This window comes from Petaurus breviceps, unplaced genomic scaffold (assembly GCF_028583685.1).
Source record: "Petaurus breviceps papuanus isolate PSGF00001 unplaced genomic scaffold, PetGlider_PUasm1.0 218, whole genome shotgun sequence".
Classification (NCBI taxonomy): domain Eukaryota; kingdom Metazoa; phylum Chordata; class Mammalia; order Diprotodontia; family Petauridae; genus Petaurus; species Petaurus breviceps.
Window position 1 is genome coordinate 6,436,634 of NW_027185872.1, and position 23,381 is coordinate 6,460,014.

Consider the following 23,381-nt stretch of genomic DNA (forward strand, 5'->3'; position numbering starts at 1 on the left):
GCTCTCACCACGGGACAATCCTGCAATGACTCCTGGGGGTGTGAGGGTCCCTGCCTCTAGTCTCTGCCCTCTCCAGGCCACTCAGCTATGAAATTCATCTTCCTAAGTCTTGGATCTGGCCACATCCCTCCACTATTCCGTAGACACTAGCAGCTCCCCAAGGCCTCCAGGATCAGCTAAAAGCCGCTGCTGGCCTTCAAAGCCCTTCACAACCAGGCCCTCCGACCTTTCCAATCTTCTCAGCTTTTGCTTCTTTCAAGTCCCCCACCTCCAGGAAGCCCTTCCCAACCCGCTTGATTTCCATTGCCTTCCCTCTGCTGATTGCCACCCATGCCTGCTGTCTAGAGTTCCTTTGTACAGAGTGCTCTGAATATTGTCTCCCCCATTGAAATGAGCAACTGGAGACCACTAGCTGTTTGTCATGAAGGCTTGACACATAGTAGGGATTACACAAATCACTTGTATCCTCAGGCTTAGCACAGTTCCTGGCATACAGTAGGCATTTAATAAGTGTTTATTGGCTGACCCTCCCTCTCTCCATTCTTCTTCCTTCCTTATTTTCCATCCTTCTCTCTCTCCTCTCCTGCTCCCCCTTTTCTCATTTCTCTTCCCTGCTTCTTTTTTCTCCCACCTTCTGCCCTCCCTCTCCTCTATTTACTCTTTTCTCTCTCTGGTTCTATCTTCTGTTTGTCTGTCTGTGTTTCTATCTGTCTCCCTTCCTGCTTCCACACCTTATTCACAGGGGCCATCCCCCTGATCTGGAATCCAGCACTTTAACACCCATTGAAAAGGCAGAAGGCAGAGTCCAGGGGCTGCCTCCTACCGAGGACTCCCCTCATCCTCCCAGCTGAGAATGCTTTCTTCCTTCTCGGATTTCTCAGAGCATTTGGGCTGAATCTCTCCTTTGCCCTCACCACATTCTAACCTGCACACAGCCCCTTGTCTTCCCACATGCCCTGTCCATTCGATCAGAAGCTCCTGGAGGGTCATTTTTATCTTTACGTAGTAACACTGAGCACCAGACCTCCCACATAGTAGGTGCTTCACAGATGAGTGTTGAACTGTATGGAATAGACAGGGCCACCTCAGCACTATGTGGGGCACAGGACAGCAGGATCCCCACTGAGTGAAACCATCTCAAAGTCCCTCCTGCACAGATTAGTGAAGCAGGGCTTGGCATACTGGAGTCACCATGACCTGAGTTCACATCCTGCCTCAGACATATGCCAGCTTTGTGGCCAATCTCTTGAAGCCTCAGTTTTCTCATCCATAAATGGGGATGATCATAGCACCTTCTCCATAGGGCTGCTGTGAGGCTGAAAGGAGATGATGTACTTAGAGTGTATGCAAACCCAACAGGAAACAGAAAGATTAATTAAAATGACATTTTATCTCAATTCTCACCTAGCCTTTAACTACTGAATGGGTATGGAGACCTGGGAAAGACCTTAGCTTTGAAAGGCCAAGGTCTCCACTGCTTGCTGGGCCATCGCCTCTCTCTTGACCACTGGACTCCCATGACTCAGGAGGAGCCAGTGAGGCTGGTAACTTTGTACAGCTCTGCCCCACTCATGAGTCAAGACACCACCCCATGATGTCATCAGTCCTCTTTGAGAATGAAGGACAAACAACATTTACAACCAGCTGAGAAACAGTTTATCAACGAAGGGCCCCAGTCCTCAAATCTAGTCTTCGAAAGGGGAAGCTAGGGGGCACCTCAGTGCACAGAGCACTGAGCTCAAATCTGACCTGGGACATTGACTGTGTGACCCCAGGTAGGTCACTTAACCTCGTCCTCAGTTTCCTCACCTGTAAATTAGGAATAATAATAGTGCCTAACTCTGAGGGTGGTTTGTCATCATGTTGAGGATCGAATGAGACAGTATTTGTCAAGTGCCTGGCATACAGCAGGTGACGAGTAAATTCCTATTTCCTTCCTCCTATTCCCAAGCCACTTACTTCGATCACAGGTTGCTGACTTCATTTCTCTGTGAGTCTATTTCCTTGAGTATATTTTTTAAATAAGGCACAGGCTGTTAACAGTTTCCAAAAGGAACCGAACTATGAGAATTAATGACTGAAATGCTCCAAAGAGCCTGCAGCCTGCTCAGCTCCTACTGACGCGGTCACCAAAGAGCTTCCTGGCCACTGCCTTGAGGACAGACGCTGTTGGGAGGGCGCCTCTCCCAGGAGCTGGGGCCACGACAGAAGGGACTGTTAAACTCGACTTCCTGCTGTCATCTGGATCGGCACAGATTTGGCTCCTCTTGGATGCTGGATCTCACTGAACCAGTCAGCAGCCAGTTTGGCGTCTCCCTCCCTCTTCAATGTTGGACCTTTGGCCCCACCCACACCGAAGGGCTGTAGCCTTCTGCCCTTACAGAAAGGAAAAAACCACGGGTTTGCTGCTGTCTGCCTTAGGTTTGGGCTAAAGTCACTTGATTTGCTTAACAGAAAAATGTGGCTGTCTGCCCACATCTCTCCTTCAGATTTGGTGGCGTGGTGCACATTGAACCACAGAGCATAACTGTGTTGTTTTGTGTCCAAATCTTCATGAACCCATTTGGGGTTTCCTTGGCAAAGATACTGAAGTGGTTTCATTATATACATGAGGAAACTGAGGCAATCAGAGTTAAGTGACTTGGCCAGGGTCACACAGCTATTAAGTGTCAGAGGCTGGATTTGAACTCAGGAAGATGAGTCTTCCTGACTCCAGGCCCAGGGCTCTGTCCGCTTTGCCATCTAGCTGCCCCCTTTAAAGCATAATCAGAATGGGCTGAATGAGTCTTTCCCAAAGGGTACAAATGTGGAAGGAGCACTGTTGGGTGGGGCAAGCTTCCCACCACCTTCCAGTGCCCTTTCCTCAAGGCATGAGGGCCCCCAGCCCCATCCTCATGGACATGTAGTGACTCTTTCCCATCCAATGGCCACACAGGCAAATGCTGCCAGGGCCGCCCCTAGAATCAGGCTGTCTTCTTCACCATTGCTTCCAGCTAGTGCAAGGATTCCTAGTCACACTTCAGAAAGAAGCGTGGCCCCATTAGCTATTTAAGAGACTGCTGCAGTGTGGACCTAAAGAAAAACAGATTCAAATTTAGTTGAATGGCCAGGCCCAAAGAATAATTAGTGAATAAGTTAAATAACAGTGAATATCAACTTGGAGGGAGATCTCTCCTGGGATACCAACTCATTCCCTCATGCTCTAGCATCCTACTGGGTCCCTGGGGCTGCCTTTTCCCATGTGGAGGCTCCTGGGACTCACACCTCTGCCATTTAGACAGAGAAGCTACCAGAACTGGGGCGCCTGCAATCCCTCATTAGGGGGCACAGGGGAACCTGTGGCTGCCATTCCTACTGGTGAGCCCACACTCTTGAATCTCTGGCTTCCCTAAATCCCCACCTTCTTCACACTTCCACAAACTGAGGCTTTCCCTAAAGACAAAACCAGTCCTCCAAGGAGTCACACATCTCCTACCCTCACTAGGTGCCAACAGCACTGGCATTGACTGACACCCCCAGATCCCATAGGATATTAGCCTCTCACAGAGGATTCCACTCCTGTTCTAGACGTACACTCAATAACAGATTTAAGCTTCATCACACCCCTTCAGTAGCAACTGGGCACCAAAAGAAGACGGCGGAGGCTAGACAACCAAGACTCAGCGGGAGGTCTGGGGGCTCTAGGGATAGGAGCTGGACCTGGGAAGCTCCCAGGAAGACACCTGCACGTTCTCTGCAGCCTTGGAGAATAGCTTGGACTTAGGACACTGCAATGACTTGACAGGGACACACAACCAGTCTGTGTCAGAGGCAGGACTTGAAGGCTGGTGGGCCTAATACTGACACAACTCTCTATTCACTCTTCCACACTGGTCTCCAAGAACAATCCTTATATTCTGCCTTGGTGACACCACATGGAGAGTTCTGTGTTCAGTTCTGAGTATCCCGTGTGAGCAAGGACTTTGATACGTTGGATGGCATTCAAAGGAGACAGCCACCTAAGGGGGAAATGATGTTTGACTCAGAGGTTGGGGGTGGGGGGATATGAGACCTAGCTTCAAGCATTTTCAGGGCTGGCACATGTGGGCTGGAAGGCAGGAAGACCACTGGACAAACCAGCATTGAATCCCTGGTCTCACCAGCACGACAGGCTTCTTCGTCAGGGAATTTGGATGTTGTCATCTGTCTTCTGTCCACTCCGGGGGAAGTCACTAGTATCATCATGGGAATGGAGAAAAAGCTTGTTCAAGCACACACACACACACACACACACACACACAAACACACATACAAAAACACACACTCACACATACACAAACACACATACACGCACACACATAAACACACACAAACACATACACACAAGCACACATACATGCACACACAAACACACATACGCGCACACACACAAACACACACACATACATGAACACACACACACATACACAAACACACAGGCACTTGGGTCTTACTTTGCTCAGTTAAACCAGCTGGGTTTATTTGCTGTTCTCTCCCTGATAAGTGTGTCCAGACAATTGTTTTTTCCATTTGTTTGCTTTGGTCCTTGCAGGGTAATTATTAGGGAATTGAATCAACAAGTTTGGGCTCCCTAATTTCTGACTAAAGAGGGGTCCAGGGCTCCTTACTTTGATCAGGAGTGCTCTGGTTCATGCTGGGATGATGGGAATACTTTGTCCTCTAAATATCTAATGATGCCCTTCCATCAACAAGTAAAGATGAGTCTTTATTTGGGTAAAATACCCCCAAAGGAACGATTTTTCCTCCATTAACTTGGACACCAATTTTTCCTATTTTGTTAGCTGGGAAAAGTGGGCGCTGCTCAGACTCTGCCCTGAAACGGGGCAGGGGGCTCTTCTGGGATTCCCACCTCCACATGCTGGGGTTTTTCCACACCCTTTGTGTCTGGCTGTTAACAACAATACACAAGTTTGCTTCCAAGGTGCTAGGCTCACTAGAACAAAAAGCTTTAAAATAAGAGAAATCTGACCGGGTAGATACCCCAAGGTGGATATGGAAAGAATAGTTACAATGAAGGAGAAACGCCCAATGAAGCTGAGACATGCGAAGTCCACGAGACCCAAAAGCCAAAAGAAGCCAGGGAAAAACTCACAGTTTTCAGTCTCAACAGAAATGCCCAAAGGTTCAGCCAGAGACGAAATGAGGAAAAGTTTATTGCCTGGGCATCACTGAGACTTGATGGGCTAAAATTTACAATGGGAATATAATCTGGATGGATCCAGCTTATTCCAAAGAAACAGGAGAGGGGAGGGGAGCCAGAGACAGTGGGGACGCATTATAAATGAGGGAATGAAGTTACATTGTACAAAAAGGAATTAATTAATGTAAGGAAATCTAGGAACCAGAGTGGAAAAGTCTGACAGAAAAGGCTGGGGAGAATGTCAGTGGAGGGAGAAAGAGAGGCAAGTTTGCCTTGGAAATAGAGTTCAGGCCACCTGTGAGGCAGAAGGCAGAAGCCAAGTAGGAGCAGGGAGCCCGTAACAAACGCGACCCAACAGATTTCAATTATCCAGACCTCAGCTGGAACACTCACTCATGCTGCCAAGACCAGAACAGCTCCCATCTTCTTGACTTGCCTAGATCAGAATTTCATCCTTTAGCAGGAGAACAAGCCAATAGAAGTCTGGCAGAAATTGGATTTAGACCAATGGATATTCCAAAATGACATGTAACTGAGATAGAAAAGGTTACAATGTAAAAAAAATATTAGAGGAAGAAATGTATTCAGGGACTTAAACTCAAGAAAATGGAAAAAGGGGGGGGGGGGGAGAAACAGAGGGAGAGGGAGGGAGAGAGAGAGAATGACGGGCGGGACCTTTGGGAGGAATTGCCTAATCCCTCCCCGAGTTTATAACACAGAAGGAGAAGAAGGCTGGGAAGTCTGACCAGCAACAAGCTTGGGACAAGCTTTCAAAGGTTCAGTGAAAGGAGAGGAAGGATCTCATGAACGGACACTAAAAGGGGAAGTTGGCCCATACAGGAGAAATGGGCAGTTCTCAAGACTGAAATTCTAAAGACATGAGGGGCGGCCAGGTGGCGCAGTGAGTAACAGCAACGGCCCCGGAGTCGGGAGAATCGGGATCGGTTGGGGCCTCAGATACTTGGCACCCACACAAAATAACTGGCCACGTAACCTTGAGCAAGTTACTTAACCCCAATGGCTTAAAAGAAAAAAAAAAGAAATTCTAAAGATATGAAGGAAAGCCAGGAGCGGTCTGAGGAGCCCTGTGCAGATCTCTGAGCATCTGCCATAGAAGATAGAAGCGAGGGCAGGAAGTAGAGGATGAAGGAAGAGCCTAGCACCAAGCTGTAATAAAGAATCCCAAGACCACAAACGCTCAGAGAGGAGACAGGTTTGTAAGGAAGGCCAAGGATAACCAGAATCACATGGGGGACATGAGGAGTATTAGCTCCAGAGAGGACAGCCGCTTGGGGTGCACAAGAAGCTGACAACTGAAAACAGGGTGAATGATTTGCCGAGAATGACGAGCTCTGTGCTGGAAATAAAGAAGGGAAGGGTACAAGCACTGAGCGCCCATGTGCAGGCACTATGCTAAGCTCTTTACAAATCTCCATTGATCCTCCCTCAAGACAACTTGTGAGGTAAGTGACATTAATATCCCAATGTCACAGCTGAGGGAAGTGGGGCAGGCCCAGAGGCACACAGCTAGGAAGTGTCTGAGGCTGGATTGAAACTCAGGTCTTCATGACTGTCCCAGGGCTCCAATCACTGCATCACCCAGCCAACAACAAAAAATGACTAAAGGGGAGTTGGTGCCCAAGACATTAAGGAGAGTTAGAGTAAGAGAATGTCTCACTGCCCTTGAGGAAGTCAAGGACCAAAGACAGATGAACAACATCCCCAAGTCCTGAGAGAACCAGCAGGGACAATTGCTGAGCCTTGTTGGGGATATTTGGGAAGACAATGGAAAACAGGAGATGGGCAAATGGGAAGGGAAGAGACCAGAGGCACCACTTTGACTTCTTGTCAGGCCAATGTGATCCTGGGAAAGTTCTAGAACAAATCCCGAAAGAGATGGTTGGTTAACATTAGAAAGTGATTAGTTTCCTTTCTATCCTGGGCTCCATCTAAAGCAGCAACCACCGCTGCCGACGCTGAGATGTTGACGCCCAAGAAGAACCAGATCGCCATCTATGAACTCCTTTTTAAGGAGGGAGTAATGGTAGCCAAGAAGGATGTTCACATGCCAAAGCACCCTGAGCTGGCAGATGAGAATGTGCTCAATCTCCATGTCATGAAGGCCATGTAGTCTTTAAAGTCTCGTGGCTATGTTAAGGAGCAGTTTGCATGGAGACATTTCTACTGGTACCCACCAATGAGGGCATTCAGTACCTCCGGGATTACCTTCACCTTCCTCCTGAGATTGTGCCTGCCACACTCCGAAGAAGTTGTCTTGAGACAGGAAGGCCAAGGCCCAAAGGTCTGGAGGGTGAGCGACCTGCCCGACTTACTCGGGGTGAAGCTGACAGAGACACATACAGACAAAGTGCTGCTCCCCCTGGTGCTGACAAGAAGGCCCAGGCTGGGGCTGGGTCAGCAACAGAATTCCAATTTAGAGGTGGATTTGGTCATGGACGTGGTCAACCTCCTCAATAAAAACTGTAGAAATATGTTTCATATAGAATAAAATTTGGGAAAAAGAAAAAAGTGATTACAAAACATGGTTTCAGACCCAGCATCTGCCAGATGCTTCCTGTCTTGCCTGGGTTACTTAATGGTGGTGGTTCTATGAAGTCACAGAATGAGGCCATGCCTCCTTCCTACGAGAGATGTGCAACTGTTCACAGGACACTGAGCCCCAAAGGACCTCAAAGGTCTTTTGCTCCAACCCCCTCATCCAAAGAGAAGGAAACTGAAGACAAGAAGGATAAATGACCTACCTGAGGTGACACAGTTAATCAGTGGCAGAGACTGGACTGAGATCCAGGCCCCCAGACTCCAAATCTAGCAATCTTTGCATTGCACAAAAAGCTTCTTTCCTATGATAGCCCTGAATTATCTGAATCCACCAATCAATTAACATGATAAGTGCCTGCTACAGTACCAGGCATTGTGCTAAGTGCTGTAAACACAAAGCCAAGGTTAGTCCCTGCCCTCCAAGAGCTCACAATCTAATGGGGAGACAGCCTGAATCAGTCCATACAAAATACATGCAGGGTAGATGCGGGAGGGGCAGTCACTCTAGAGGACACAGCAGCTGGGGGTGGGGGTGGGGAGTGGGACCTTTTTCTAGGGTTAATTTACTGGTAAAGTCAGCTCTTCACCAAGGAAGAGAACCTTCTCTGCAACTTAGTCTTAAATGTTTCAGGAGCACTGAGTGACTTGTCCAAGGTCCCACAGCCAGTGTGTCAGAAACAGGACTAGAACCTGTGCTCCCCAGGCCACCATTCTGCCTTTGTATTCCAGACCAATACTTGCTGTGGTGGTTTGTCCAATGCCAGTTCAACAGAGTGCAAATGGAAGACCTTTCCTACCTTAAGAAGGTGTCTTTTTTGAAGAGGAGTTAGAGAAGAACAACTTTCAGGAAGACGCCAACTGTAGATTCTGTCCTGGCCAGAACATAACTGGACCAGTCTTTAGGTCAGCTTCAGGTCTTGGCACCACATTGTAGGAAAGTCATCTTAAAGCTTCCAAAATTCTATGTATGTATGTACATGGGCATATGTGTATGTGTATGTAGAGAGATATAATGTGTATCTATCTCTATAATGCGTATGTGTATGTGTGTACATGTAAAGATATACAGTATGCACATATTTTATGTGTTTACATATTCTTGTATATTACATATTTAGGTATTTTATATGTATATATTCATACATATAGGTATAATATGTCATTTATAAATATAATACATATTTAATTATATCTATTTAAATTCCAGTCCTGCCTTAGACACTCATGTGCTGTGTGATCTTTGGGGTTCTGTGAATCTTAAAGGGCTACATGAAAGCACCCTATATTCTGACACTGTCCCACCACAAGACTTTGCCGTCACCTAGCCAGGGTCCTAGAGGCAGAGATTGGAGGGACTATCCCCCCTTGAGCCATCATGGATGCTGTGACATGGCACACCATGGTCACTTGGTGATTCCATCAGCTTCCATGGATTCAATCACTGTCTCTGTGCTGATGATTCTCAAAAACCTTTCCTGTCCCAGTTTCTGCTGGGTCTCTAGTCTCACAGCTCCAGCTGCCTTCCAGACATCCAGTCAGACATCTTGAACTGAACACACCCAAAGTGGAATTCATTATCTTTCCCCCTAAACCCTCTCTAGCCCACCTGGATTATTGCTGCAGAGGGACCCCGATCCTCCTAGTCCAGGCTACCAACCAAGGCAGCGTCCTGGGTTCCTCACCATCTCACCCTGGATGTACAAGCTGTCACCAAGGCCCTTCCAGCTCCCCTCTGCAGCATCTGCCCTTCTTTCCTCTGACACTCCCACACCATAGATCAGGTCCTCACAACCTCACATCTGGACTATGGCAGTGGCTGCTCTGGAGTCTCTCCCCACTCCACTTGATATCTACTTGATAAACTCCAATGGCTCCCTATCATCTCCAGATTATATATATATATATAATGCTCCGTTTGGCATTCAGAAGTCCCTCAGAACCCACTTCCTACCTCTCCAGGCTTACACTGTGCTCCTTAACACATACTCTTGGATTTAGTGACCCTGGCTGTTCCATGAACGAGGCTCTCCCATGTCTTGATTCTGGGCATTTTCTCTGACTGTTCCCCAGACCTGGAATATTTTCCCTCCTCTGCTCCATTTACCAACCTCTTTGGCTTCCTTTAAGTCCCAACTAAAATCCCATCTTTTACTAGAAGCTTTCTTATTTATAGTGTTTTCCTTCTGCTAATTATTACCCATTTATCATCCATATCTATGTATATGTGCATGTGTGTGTGTGTGCATTTCTATGCTTTCTCTTTCATTAGACTGTAAACTCTTTGAGGGCAGGAACTGCCTTCTGTTTCCTTTTGAGTCCCTAGAGCTTAGCCCAGTGCCTTGTACCTAGTAGGCACTTAATACTGACTGATTGATTGTTCACTCTCCCTAAAAGACAAGGCAGTTAATTCACAGCCTTGGAAGATATAACCAGGGATATCCACCAAGCCATGAGAGTCTGGCAATCTCAGGGTCCTGTCTTCCCTGCCACCCCTTCAAGCTACCCTCTTCCCTAAGGACACATGGTAGATGGCTGTTTGTGGAAGAGCTCAATTTTTAGGTAAATTTACTTTCCTGTCGTGAGTGCAGGGTGACTGAGAAGACAAATTAACTTAATAAGAGTAACTCACTGTTTTTTCCCTTATGTGTTACTTCCCAATTGCTTTTAATAGCATCTCCTTAATCTCTAGGCAGGCAAATACACTTGCCCTTTACTGATTTCTTTTATAAGGAAGCCCATTGGAGACCTTTGTCTCCTGGCCCCTTAAATCTAAACTCATCTGAATGCAAGTTCAGCTGTGTCTCTAATGTTGTCTATCCATAATTAAACCCTGTGTGCTTAACAGCTGGGGTGCCAGCAGCTGTAAAGGATGAGGAGGCAGCCCTCCTGTACTGACAAATATTTGTTTTCTTTGGGGGAACCAGAGAAAGAACTTGGCCATGAGAGTATCACCAGCTCCTACAGACACACATGCTAGATTTGAGCAGGACAGCTCATGCAGAGTCATGTCACATGCCTCTAGGAAGAAAGAATACCCCCCCCCCCAATTCATAAATTATGAAATGTTAGCATGGATGCCATTGTCCATCTGGTCTGACAATGGGGCTTTGCATTCCGTCTTATCTCGAATGCATACAAGTGAACTTGCAGAGAGCAGCCAAGCCAGCCCAATGGGGTGGGAGTGGGGCATTCCCATTTGGCAACCACTGATTGCACGGTGGTTTACCAAGTCATGTATATTTTGGCCCAAGTCTCACATCTATCTATGAGTAAAATGGAGAACAAGCCATGGACAGCAGGGACTGAAGCAGGACGGTGAGCCCTGGTGTTCATTCACAAGGAAGAGGTGATTCCATTGATAACAGCAGTGGTCCTTGAATGCCTCAACGGATGGGGTTCCTGGGTCATGGGCAAGCCCTGGTGAATTCAGGAGAAACTAGCTCTCCAGCGACATACACGGTCCTTGCTGGGCTGTTATTGAAAGATGACACAAATCACTGTATGATACACTCCCAGTTAGCCATGGAATGTCTGGGCAGGAAGGGGATCCATACAAATCTACCCTAATACCTGAATCTTGGGCCACATCCACAACCTGCAATTTAAAAACAAACACAATCACAACTGTTCCTTCTTATTCCTTTTCCATGGACACCTGGGTACAAATCCCCCTTGGTACCTCCACTTTCTCTTCATCACAATTTGATCTTTTTCCACATAGAGAAATCTGGCTGTTTCACTCAGCTCCAGACTCTTCCATGACTGCCTAGTAATTACCCAGCACAGTTCAAGCTCCTTCTCCCGGTTCTCCACAAACTCATATGCCTCAGTTAACAGAATTGCTCCTATCCCTTACATACACTACATGTTTTCCTGCCTCCATGACTTTGTTCATTCTCTTCCTCATGTTGGGAAACATCTCTCCCTCCCTCTACCCAAATCTTTGCCTACCAAATGAATTCATCCTCCTCCTGTAAGTCCAGTTCAATGACAGCTCCTGCAGGGAGACTTCCCTCGCCACTGTGACAATGGGTGGCTGCCTCCCCATCAGCTTTCAAGTCCCACTTCGTTTCGTGTCCCTCTGAGGCTCCCATCGAGTGCTTTGTGTTGTCCCTCTGGCAGGCACTAATCTCTATCCAGGTCAGAGGCCCAGCATGTGGGTGCTCAGCAAACAGAGGGCCCTCAATAAGTGTTTGCTGGATTGCCCTAGAAGGAGTTCAAGAAGGCAGAAGCAATATCTATATTAGCAAAGACAAAGAGGTGAGTTTTGTGTTGGATGAGACCAAGAAGACACATTGTATTCTGAAGAATCCAAGTGGCCAGTCACTCAGAAGATCATGGAGAGCCTCATGGTTGCCATGACAACCTACAAGCAAAAAGTAGTCAAGAGATGAATGACCAGAAAAGAGGATGGGCCAGTTACAGTGCAAGAACAAGGCATGATAACTACCCAGCCACACCATGGCTCTGGGGCCAAAGAAACAGGCCTCCAGCATGTTGGAGAGATCCTGTTTGGAGGAGGCCTCCAGTGTACTGGGGGGATCCCCTTCAGAGGAGGCTAGAGCACATTGGGGGATCCCCTTAAGAGGCCTCCAGTACACTGGGGAGGATTCCCTTCAAAGGAGGCCTCTAGCATGTTGGGGAGATCCCATTTGGATTAGGCCTCCAGTGTGTTGGGAGGATCCCCCCTAGAGGGCCTATGGGCACATGGGCAGAAATGGCACAGAAAGAGGTATAGACATGTTGCAATCTGCACACTCAGAGGGGGGCCACATCAGTGACACCATGCATCCCTTGCAATATTGAGAACGTTTCCTGGTTAGAATCATCATTTGTAACTAGAATTTTTACAGAATATTGCTGTCCACCTTTGAGTGTCTGTTTGCTTTAAATGCCATGACACCCCCATCCATGACCTGAGTGGGTACCTTGGGGGGTTATTGGACACTCAGAGAAGACATATGGTGGTGGGAGGAGGCCTGTATCTCTCTAAGCAACAGGGGGCTAAAAGCAACTCTAATCTGAATTACTCTTCATCCCAAAGAGATGGGACAGATGCCTCTGCTTTCTACCCCATCGTGGGCTGGCTTATCTCTGCACACACATGCATCGATCCACGCACAGAGAAGAGATTGTATTTCAAGCCCTCTGTGTCAAGGAGAGGTGAATTATCTAGGCACGAGTAATGGAAGGTGGCAGGAAGAGGGGAAATATGGCCAGGCCTGACTGCAGCCCCAAAGACCAGACAGGCATGATGTCTAGAAGCCGTGTGACTGAGAAAACAGAATGGTGGCTGCCTCACCCCACCTGCAGAGCAGCCTTCAGGTCAGCAAGACGGATGGTGACATGGGGCCCTCCTCATGGCCTCTCTCACTACAGATCAGCAGCTGATGAATAGGCAGATTTATCACCAGCTCTTCAGGGCATCACTGGCCAGAGGGATTGTGGGAAGCTTGTCTTTGCATTGGGCTGAGCTCCCAAGGAGGTGTGGGTGTTTCCTCACATTAGACACTCATCTTCAGACCTGGATCCCAGGTCCTCCTTCTTTCATACTTGATCATATTTGTGGGTGGCTGAAGTGTAGGTCGAGTGGGATGTGTGATGCCCATGGCCCTTTTGCCTCCCATACCTTTTCTTATAGGCCTGGATTCTTGGGAGGAGTCCTCCTCTGTAGATTTTAAAGAGAAGACAGCCCCTCCAAATGCACCTCCACACACACAGCATGCAGGTGGGATGCCCAGAGACTGGGGGAGACCAGATGCCTCTCCCTCTCCCATCACTAGCACCAAAGGCCCTTTCAGTCCCTGATTCTTTCTAACACCTTATTTTCTTCTGAGTATCCAACATGACTTTTCACAAATGTGTCAGAGAAAAGAAGAAACTGATTCAGCTCCAGTGGTTAGTGGTTAGTGGGCAACGAGAGACTGAAGAGAGGCCGAAGCCCATCAACGGCTGGCTGGGTTTGTGCGCTGACACTTGTAATGGCCATCACAACCCAAAGTTACATCAGAGTGTGAAGGTGGTGGGTGCTGAGGAATGATGGTGAAAAGACTAGCAGCAGCAGCAGCAACAGCAACAATAACAGCAACCAACAGCAGCAGCAACAGTAACAATAAGTAGCAGCAACAGTAACAATAAGTTGCAGCAACAGTAACAATAAGCAGCAGCAACAGTAACAATAAGCAGCAACAACAGTAACAATAAGCAGCAGCAACAGTAACAATAAGTAGCAGTAACAGTAACAATAAGTAGCAGTAACAGCAACAGAAGCATCAGCAACAGTAACAGCAGCAGCAAGGGAATCGTCCCCAAGCTGTGCCCTTGACTCCAAAGCAATTGTCCAAACAGGAGATGAGGCAGGCATGGCTCCATCGCAGTTGTTTTGCAAAGGGCCTGAGGATTTAGAGGACCACTGGCTCGGTGGAGCCAGCAGGGTACAGCCATGAATACAGTGGGGGCTGTATTAAAGGCTTCCAGCTTCCCGATGAGGGTGGTGGGGGCCCCACTGGACTCTTCTCATCAGGCTGCAGGAGGAGGCTGAGCTCAGGGCTGGGCCCTAGTTTCTAGTGAAGTATGAGGAGAAGCTAATTAGTGTGGGGCTGGGGGGGCAGCCGGGATGAAGGGCCAGGAGGTCTGGGCATATGAGAACTGGCCAAGGGATTTGCTATGATGTTGAAGCTGGAGCAGAACAGACTCGGGGGGCCGACACCTGTGTCCACATGTTTGAAGGGCCATCATTTGGAGGAGGGGTCAATTTCTCCTACTTGGCTCCAAAGGGCAGAAGCAGGAGGAATAGCAGAAGTCACCATTCAGGCTTGATGTCCAGAAACCCTCCTGACAATGAGAATTGTCTCAGAAAGGAAAAGGCTGCCATGGGCCAGGGCTCCTCTCTCTCCACATCATCCAACATAGGCAGGCCAACTGCGCGCTGCGTGTGTGTCTCTGGGGAGCTGTTCTCACGCATGGGTTTGGCCAGATGGCCACTGAGGCCCCACCCAAACCTAAAGCTTTATACTTCTATGATTAGTGAAGGAGCCAGTGACAAGGAGAGTGTGAAGCTAAGTGAGAGACGGGGGCTGACAGAGGGAGCAGGGGATGGGAGGGAAAATGATCATCATGCTTCCTTCAGCACTTCTGGGTTTCCAAAAAGATTCACCATTTTTTTTCAGTTTCCTCACAACAATAATTATCATCTCCATTTTATGGACAAGCAAACTGAGTCAGGCAGAGGTTAGAGCGCTTGTTCAGGGTCACATAACTGCTAAGTGACTGAGGCTGGATTTGAATTCAGGTCTTCCTAGCCCAGAACGCTATCCATGGCAAGGAGATGAGGTGAAGGGGGAGACAGCAGCAGCAGGCATCTGGGTGATCTAGGCTGAGGAGCTGGAGGGAAGGAGGAGGGACTTGCGGCAAATGCCCTCGAGACAGGGTTATCAGCTGAGGGGGAGCCATGGGAGGTTTGAGGAGGGATGAGAAGGTTTGGGAGTCAATCAGGGGAATATAAAAGGATTGCCTTGTGGCCCAGAGGGGCTGGTTGAGATTACATACTACATACATTTAGAATTAGGGTTAGAAATGGCATTATGGTTAGAGAGCCTCAATTTCCTCATCTGTCCAGTGGGAACAATCCCTGTGGCAGATGCCTGAAGTCACATCTGTCAAGCACACCATAAACCTTAAAGCACTATTTATATAAAGTATGAGCTGCTGTGGACCTGGGATGCCTCCATGGGTCCTTTCAGGGCTCAGAAATGGTGGCAGGGTCAGCAGCCCAGCTTGGGCTGCATCACAGGAGAGATAAATGAGGACACAGACAGTGGGGTCTCCCTTCTGCTCCTGGGGGGTCCTTAGCATGCTGCAGGTATAGACCAAAGGTTTCCACAGCGCCTTCACGGTAAGTTTCCTTGATGTTAGTGGGATGGTGGCTGTCTTCTGAAGAGCCTAATGGCACCCAGCTCACGCCGAAGACGTCGGTGGCCTGCTGGGAAACCAATGATCTGGCTCTGTTCTGACTGCAGGCAAAGAGACTCTCATCAGAGCTATAAATTTCATGAGTCTGTTCCCAAATTTAAAGCCCTTGCAGAAATAGCTTTCACGGTTCGGTGGTTTTACAGGGCTGCTCTTTCTAGGCCCCGTAACAAGGAAATTAATTGTTCTCCTAAAACAAATCAGACGCATGGCGGGCCGCGTGCTTGTCCCCAAGCTTCCTCTGCAGATAATGAGGCTGCCGAGAGGAGGAATGCACATGGACTCCCCATGGAGAGATGCTCATTCCCTGCCCTGACAGCCCCCCAGTGTCGGGAGAGGGGAGAGCCAGGGATCCTTCAGCACCAGGTAAAAATGGTTTTCTCACAGTCATGTGAAATGGAGCCGGTTTCTAATCAACCTTCAGTCTTCATGGAGAGAAGCCACTGCGACTGGTGCGCCCGAGGAAGTCCCTCTGCCAGCAGCGCTGCCTCTGACCCAGGGGAGTGACAGATGATGCCATCCCCAGCCTCACTGGGCTGTGGGCAGCCTCCCCACAGTGACTTCCCTCCCCAAGCCTGGCCTCTGGTTTTGAATTGTCTTCACTCCAGGCTTGACTTGGCTTGGACCAAGCCTCCCCAGTTCTCAGCGCTCTTGCTTCCCTCAGATCACCTTGGGTTTCTTTACCTGCTTAAACAAAGACCATAAGCTCTGGAATTACTAGGGTTAGGGCTAGTGCTTCATATGCCTGGCAACAACACAGTGCCTGACACACAGAAGGGGCTTAATAAATGCTGCTTGGCTGATAGTCTACCAATGATCAGGGAGCCCTCAAAGTTCAAATCTTGCCTTGCTACCTAAATGCTTGTGTGGTCTTGGGGAAATGATGTAACTTGCACAGGCCTCAGTTTCCACATCTGTAAAATAGGGAGGTTGGACTAGTCTCTGAAGTGCCTCCGAGGCTTTCACTGGGGATCTGGGGCCTGCAGCATGTTTTAGATGTCTCACCCTCTCCCACCCGGCCCACTCAAGGAGGCAGCAGGCATCCCTGAGGTTCTGTTAACCACTGTCCCACACTGTGTATGGACTGCCATTCCCCAACGTTCCTGTATCCTTGTGGGAGGTGCACTGGACAGCCTACTATTTGATGGGTGGTGATAATTAAGTCCCCCTTCCTCCTCCAGTGCCCCTGGTTCTCCAGGGCTATGCCAGGGGACCAGGATCAGCCTGGCTCTTTACCCAAAGGCTGACAATGAACTTGGATCACAGAAACTAAAGAATATCATATTCTAGGGGGTGGGGACCTGTTTCAGTGGAAGGGCATACCCACACCAGAAGCTAACTTGGAAGTACGGACATTTTGAAGCAAATCTTTCCCCAGAGTGAGCACACCCACACTGGCAAACTGGCCGCTTTATGGGCAGGTGTTATGATGTATAGACGCAAGTCATTAAGGAAAAGAAAGTCTCTCCCACCGCCACCCCCTGCATGCCCAGGGACCTAAAGACAAGGTGCTCCAATGGTCGGGGACAGGATGTGACCTGCTAGGCCACCAGGGGTTCCTGCCCAGCTGAACCAGAAAGAACTCTCCATTAGATTAATTAAAATTAAAATGAATTTCCCAGTTTCTACCCAGGAGTTTCTTGATATGTGAAGATGTGCCCTTTGCCCCAGAAGACCATCCTCCATTCTTCAGGTCCTCTGGCCAGGTTTCTAATCCACCTGGGTGAAGGGGGGCATGATGGATCCCATCTGGGAAGCTGCACAGGTCTTTCAATGATGCTAGGCTGCGCCCTGGCCCACTTATCTTTTCCCTACCACGTGGCACTAACAGCAAAGTCTGCTTTACATGCTGTCATCTCGGAAGAGGCAGAGGAATGAAGGAGACACCATCAGGCTACAGCTGGCACCAAGCACAACTTTTACACAGGAAATGACGCACAAGCCGTTCCTTGAGATGCCCTTTAAGTAAAGGGATGGAGCCAACAAGAGTACAGAAAGCAGGAGACTCCACACACCCAGACGGGTAGAGGGAGGCCCACGGAGCCCCTGCCCACGGAGATGGCAGCCCATGGAGCCCCTGCCCACAGAGGTGGCGGCCCACGGAGTCCCTGCCCACAGAGGTGGAGGCCCACGGAGCCCCTGCCCATGGAGGTGGTGGCCCAAGGAGCCCCTGCCCACGGAGTGGTGGCCCACAGAGCCACTGCTCACGGAGGCGGTGGCCCACAGATGTGGCATTCTGTGTTGGCAAAGGCCAGGTACCCCATGGATGAAGGGCTCCCTCCCCTCAACTGAGTGGATACATTCTCTCTCTGGAAATTCTGTGATTAAAATGCTTTTGAGGCTGTTGAGTTCCATGGCACTGAATCCACTGGGCCAGGCTTGTAACGCCCCTGGTACTGAGCTGCTACAGCGTCTCCCCAGGGCCTGTAGGAGAGCGAGTGTTTAGACACGCTTGGTGACTGAGCTGTGGGTACCAGGATCTGTGCAGGGTCACCTGGCCAGGGTGGGTCAGAGGAGAGACTCAGTCCTCTCCACTCCAAGGCCAGCTCTCTGACCACCCAACGTAAAGGGATTCTGGGATGGCTGCAGATGGACTCCACAAGCAGTTTCTCTGGGCCCTGCCCCCACCATTATTTTGACTTGGAAAAGTTATGCACAAAAGTCAATGTGCTAAGGGCTGGATTCTGGGTGGTTTCCTCCCCATTTGTAGAAGGAAAATCAAAGATTGCTGCAGACCGAGCCCAATCACCATGTGTCTAACCACGGGGGAGTTACGTACCTCCTGTGGGTCTCAGGTTCCCAATGGGCAAGATGCCTGAAGGTGTAATTCACAGGGCAGCTCTGTGGGCCAATGAGACAATGGACATAAACTCCCTATTTCTTAAGGTGGGCATCAGAAGGGGTGGGGGGCTGACATCCATCCCAGAGGGCTGGTACGGAGTGGGGGGAGTGGGACATCACACCTCTGGGGGTTGCTGCTGCTGTGACCCTGGTCCACATCAGGTTAAGATGGCCCATCCCTCTCAGGGCTTGGACAACAAGTTCAGAGTTCTGAAAGCAGGTTGCTCCCCCCTGGGGCCCTGAGGGTCTCACCAGGAAGACGACACCTGAGCCTGGCAAGAAGGACCGTGAGAAGACCTGGAATTTCCCTCGGCCCAGGGCACCGAAGGTCTCTGGCCCCAGAATGACGGCTTAACTGGGGGCTTCTCTGCTTCGGGGGAAAGCGCCTCTTTGGATTATGATGAAAACGCCACAGTGGGGAATGGCCAGTTCTGTAATGGAAATGTGACCATGAAAAGACGAAACACCTGCAAGAATCACAAAAAAGAGTCCAGACAGGCACGAGGCCCCGTTCTCAACAGCTTTATTGAGAGCATTCTGAAAATTGTACACCAAGGACTCTCCTCACTACAGCGTGCACCGCTAAGTCTCCCACCACGCAGGAAGCCACTACTTCTTCGGGGGTCTGTGCTCTAGGCTAAGATCCTGGGAGGCCTCCTTTCTTTCCGCTTCATTTTCATCCTCCTGTGGAATGGAATTAAAAAAAAATAAATGGCTATCTGCATTTGTGAACATTTTAGCAAGAACTTAATTCTACTCAGAATACGAGAAATCCTTCACTCTCCCTGTGAACACAGTTGCTTCGACATCCATTTCCTCACTTCCAAGGAACTCCGAAAATCTGGAGGGTGAAATTGGATGGTCTTCCCAGCTTTTTGGTGGGTGTTATTTTTATATTTCTTTGACCATGTTCTGCTTTTAAAACGAACATATTTCATCACTGTCCTCAAGAGGACTTCTGAAAAGATGTGCCAGTGAAAAGTGTTCTCACTCTCCCTTTTTTGAAAGCAGACACTTTTACTTTGCTATTTGATGAAAGATAATAAATCTAACTTCAGAGACACTTTATGTGCTGCGGCATCGCTGTCTGGACCCATCTAGCATATTTTCTTGACAGGTCTGCCCATTTCCCAATTACTTGTACCACCATCTGTTATCTGAAGATCAGTCAGGTCTAAAATAGGAAACATGAGCATGTCAGGCAGGCGTGGGTTTACAATCTTCTACACCTTCAGCTCCAGGAGGAGGGAGCATAATTCACAGTGGGCTCCCTCCCTCCCTCTCTTGGAGGAAAGGGAGTGACCTCATAGCACCTTTTCCCCTAGGGATGGCTAAGCTTCTCGTGCCCCAAATGCAACAGTGACCTCCAGAGAATAAAGAGGAGAGGCTGCTGGCACAGTGCCCACCCGAGTCCATGAGGTCTTTCATCAGCCCCTGAGCTAGACAGCAATCCTGGTCTCACAGCACTTGTGTGTTTCTAAATAGCAGAGGAAGACAAAAATGTTTAACTCTGAAGTTAACTGAAGTGCCCATGTCAACGAGCAAGTTCCTAACCCTCAGCCTCAGGGACACGATCAAAGACTTTCACAAACCCAGCAGGGGAGCCAGAGGCTGGCATGAGGGTGCCTGCTTCAAACACAGAAGAAGCCCAGACTTCGCAGTCCCTCTGGCTGGAGGGGGTGAACATCTGGAAGCACCTCCCTCATCTTCCTCCACATTAGGACAACACACATCTTTCCCTACCCAGCTGCCTTCCCAGACTTCATCATCTCCAGGTTATCAGGGTAATTCCATCACCATCCCCCCTATTTTCCAGTCAGGCAGAACAACTCAAGGTCTCATGCACAAATGATGTGCCTCACCCCCTCTGGGTGTCTGCACACCTCACTAAAACGTCCTGTGTGGCTCTGCCACAGGTACCCATTAGCAGAGCGGATGTCTTTATGAGCAAGCCTGGCAGGTGCCTCCAGGAGCCTCAGAAGCATCTCTCCCAGGGAGCCAGTGAACAAAACCTTTGTTACATGTACAGCACTGGACCCACAACAGGCCAGCACTCATGGAGGCCATATTCCAGGGGGGAAGGGGGGAGGGCGTCAGCTGCCAGATGGTTCTAATGTTGGCACTACAGTGAAGGGCGTTATGGGGAAGGCTACCTCCAACTCTAACCCTAACCAAAACCAGGCCCTCAGTCCCCTGCATGGAGGGGGCGCCCTTCTGGGGGTTGCTGCTTATGTCCCAAGGGCTTCCTAAAGTTTCTGGTCAGCATGGGAGCACCTCCTGCCAGCTGCATACCCGGTCGTGGTGCTGTTGACTGACCACTGGCACTTTTCTCCAGTGCCTTGAGGAAGAGGGAGTGAGCCTGGCATGTGAGGGGCCCCACTCATGTGCCACCATGGCTATGGTGCCAGGGCATCATTGGCTCTCCATCTGCAGAAGCACTTCTGAGCATAGGATCAGGCACCAACAGAAACTCTAACAGAGGAGGGCCCCACAGAGAACTTGTCTTTACCATTAATAATTAATAACAATGACAATTATCATAAAGTACCTTCAAGCTTATTATATTATTTTGCTTAATAATAAAGACAATAGTTGGCACTGATTTAGCACTTTAAAGTTAACCCTGTGATGTAGGTACTTTTATTACTGCTATTTTACAGATAAGGAAACTGAGGCCAGGAGAGGCTCCGTGACTTGCCCAGGGTCACATAGCCAGCTGGGATGAGTCTTGGGTCTTCCTGACTACACACCTGGAGCTCTTACCTACTGCGCCACCTAGCGGAGAGGAAGGTACTATAATTCCCATTTTACAGATGAGGAATTGAGGCTGAGTAAGGTCCTGTCTGCTACCCAGAGTTCTCCCTGACTCCAAGGCCATAGCTCCTCCCACTGTGCTAACAGAGGGACACATCTGGTTTCAGTAATTCCATTAAGAGTAAATGGCCGGTTGCTTTAAACACCTGCTTTGAGCAGATCGCTGCTGGGGGAAATCTAATGTTCAGATAAAACCCAGTGTCTGCTCTCAGGGAGCGTCCTTGCTAGTGGGGTGATGGGCACAGACCCTGATAACCCTACTGTAATGCCAAGCAAAGGCAACTTCCTAAGGTTCAAAATACCAGCATAGCGGCTCTCCACTTTATTCAGTTACAAATTAAGAACAGAGAAAATCAAAATATAGCAGATTTCAAAATACAGCCTTCACCAAGTGTAATTCAATAATTTCCAAGTACTACCCCACCCTGGACATTCCATTCATTTAGTCAATCACAAAATCCCTCTTCTCAAATGGAGATTAGTTTCCAATCATAAGTAAAGTACATTCATTTGGTCAGTCACAGAACACAAAAAAGTCAAAAGTTCCCCACCCTTGGATCACAAATGAATAGGCCATCTACCCCAGAGCTACAACAAGCTTAAGCATAGCATTTAATACCCAAAGAGAGGTCTTTTCTTCATCTTGACCAGAGGTAAGTTCTCAGCAATCTTTTTTCCCTGGGGAGACAAAGCTGAGCAAGGCCACAAGATACATTGCCAGTGTCCTCATTAATTCATTTCTGTCTACAGAACAGTCCTAGGACCCCTGAAAACATTAGCAAAACCCTCTTCTAGGATTTCAGCATAACAACCGTGTCTCCTCAGTCCTTGGCAGCTCTGGGTGGCAGCCCTCAAAAGTCCTGGGCAGTTCGAACTGGCCCTCAGCAATCCTCTCTGCCTCTCTAACTCCACAATACTGCTTCCAAAAGAAAAAAAATATTCTTCTGCCTCTCTCTCTGCTTGTGCCTCTCTAAATTCACGTCACCAGCTCCTCCCAGTTCAGCCCTCTCTTTCCACTTCAACAAGTCCATCCCACAAGTAGGATTCACAAGCTCTGAGTTTTAACACAATCAATGTGAAAACCAAGCCAATACAGGGGGATCTTTAAATTCCATTACTATTACATCTACTGAAACAACAATGGTCAGCTGCATGAAGCCTGGGGGGAGACGCAAGTGGAAAGACTGAGGATGGCATCAGGAGGGTCACAACACACAGGACATGGCATCGGAGTCACCCAAGCCCAGCAAGGCTCTGGACCTCAGTTCTCCTGTGCCCCTTTCCTCCTCCTGTGCACAGAGAAGGCTAGCTTAGAGGATCACTTGGGTGCTTCCCAGCTCTGAGCCTGGGATCCTATGAAGATGAAAGGCCAGTGATCCAAAGCCCCCGACAGCTATGTTCTGTGCGGCACTTGACAGGGACACAAGCTTCCCGCATGAGATGGCCCGAGGTCGAGTCTGTTCTTGAGAGGGCGGAGCCTGGCTCCAATCATCATCATCTCGGTGACTGTCCTGACAAGTCGGTCATTTGCTTGGTGGATGCAACATCAAAGGCGTGAAGCCACGGGCTGGGAGCAGAGGCTTCCCTCTGAATGGCCAACCTCATTAATCTCTGCTGTGGAAATACTTTCACTCCTTAGATTCTCAGAGCCCCCTTTTTGTGGTTCAAGAGCTTGGATACACTCACAGCAGTACACAGCCCGGTGAGTCCAGTGTTTTCTGCACCTCTCCCCACACTGGAGCCACAGAAACTCTGGTGGGAGGACCCAGAGAAGCAGTAACAGGTCCTCCCCATGTGGCAAGTGGGGGGGGGGGGACAGCCCTTCGGCCACAGAGGGTATGCATCTGCTCAGAGCTGCCTTCAACTGGGGAGCAGAGCTTACAGGGTACTCCTCCTTTAGCCATCTCCCTGTTCTCTCAAAGGGCTGAAGACGGCGTTGGCTGCTTCCAAACTCAAAATCCCACCGCTGCTCATCCCAGCTCCAGGAGGCTGAGCGGGCGACCCACCCCCACCCTGGGGG

The 23,381-nt window shown here is 49.1% G+C and overlaps 1 protein-coding gene, 1 long non-coding RNA gene and 1 pseudogene across 5 annotated transcripts in view; 2 read left to right on the top strand and 1 right to left on the bottom strand.

The window, feature by feature from the left end:
- The window catches only part of LOC138166011 (uncharacterized), a 233,810-nt gene that overhangs the window by 21,636 nt on the left and 188,793 nt on the right, over window positions 1-23,381 (top strand). The gene's annotated exons all lie outside the window — the stretch shown is intronic.
- Window positions 6,431-7,708, top strand: LOC138165968 (small ribosomal subunit protein eS10-like; annotated as a pseudogene).
- Window positions 19,054-23,381, bottom strand: part of PHF14 (PHD finger protein 14) — a 183,503-nt gene continuing 179,175 nt past the window's right edge. For all 4 annotated transcript variants that reach the window (XM_069094448.1, XM_069094450.1, XM_069094446.1 and 1 more), the window contains one exon: window positions 19,054-19,231. In XM_069094448.1, coding sequence (XP_068950549.1) covers window positions 19,157-19,231 — 75 coding nt within the window. In that variant the 3' untranslated portion in view covers window positions 19,054-19,156. The remainder of the gene's footprint in view (window positions 19,232-23,381) is intronic.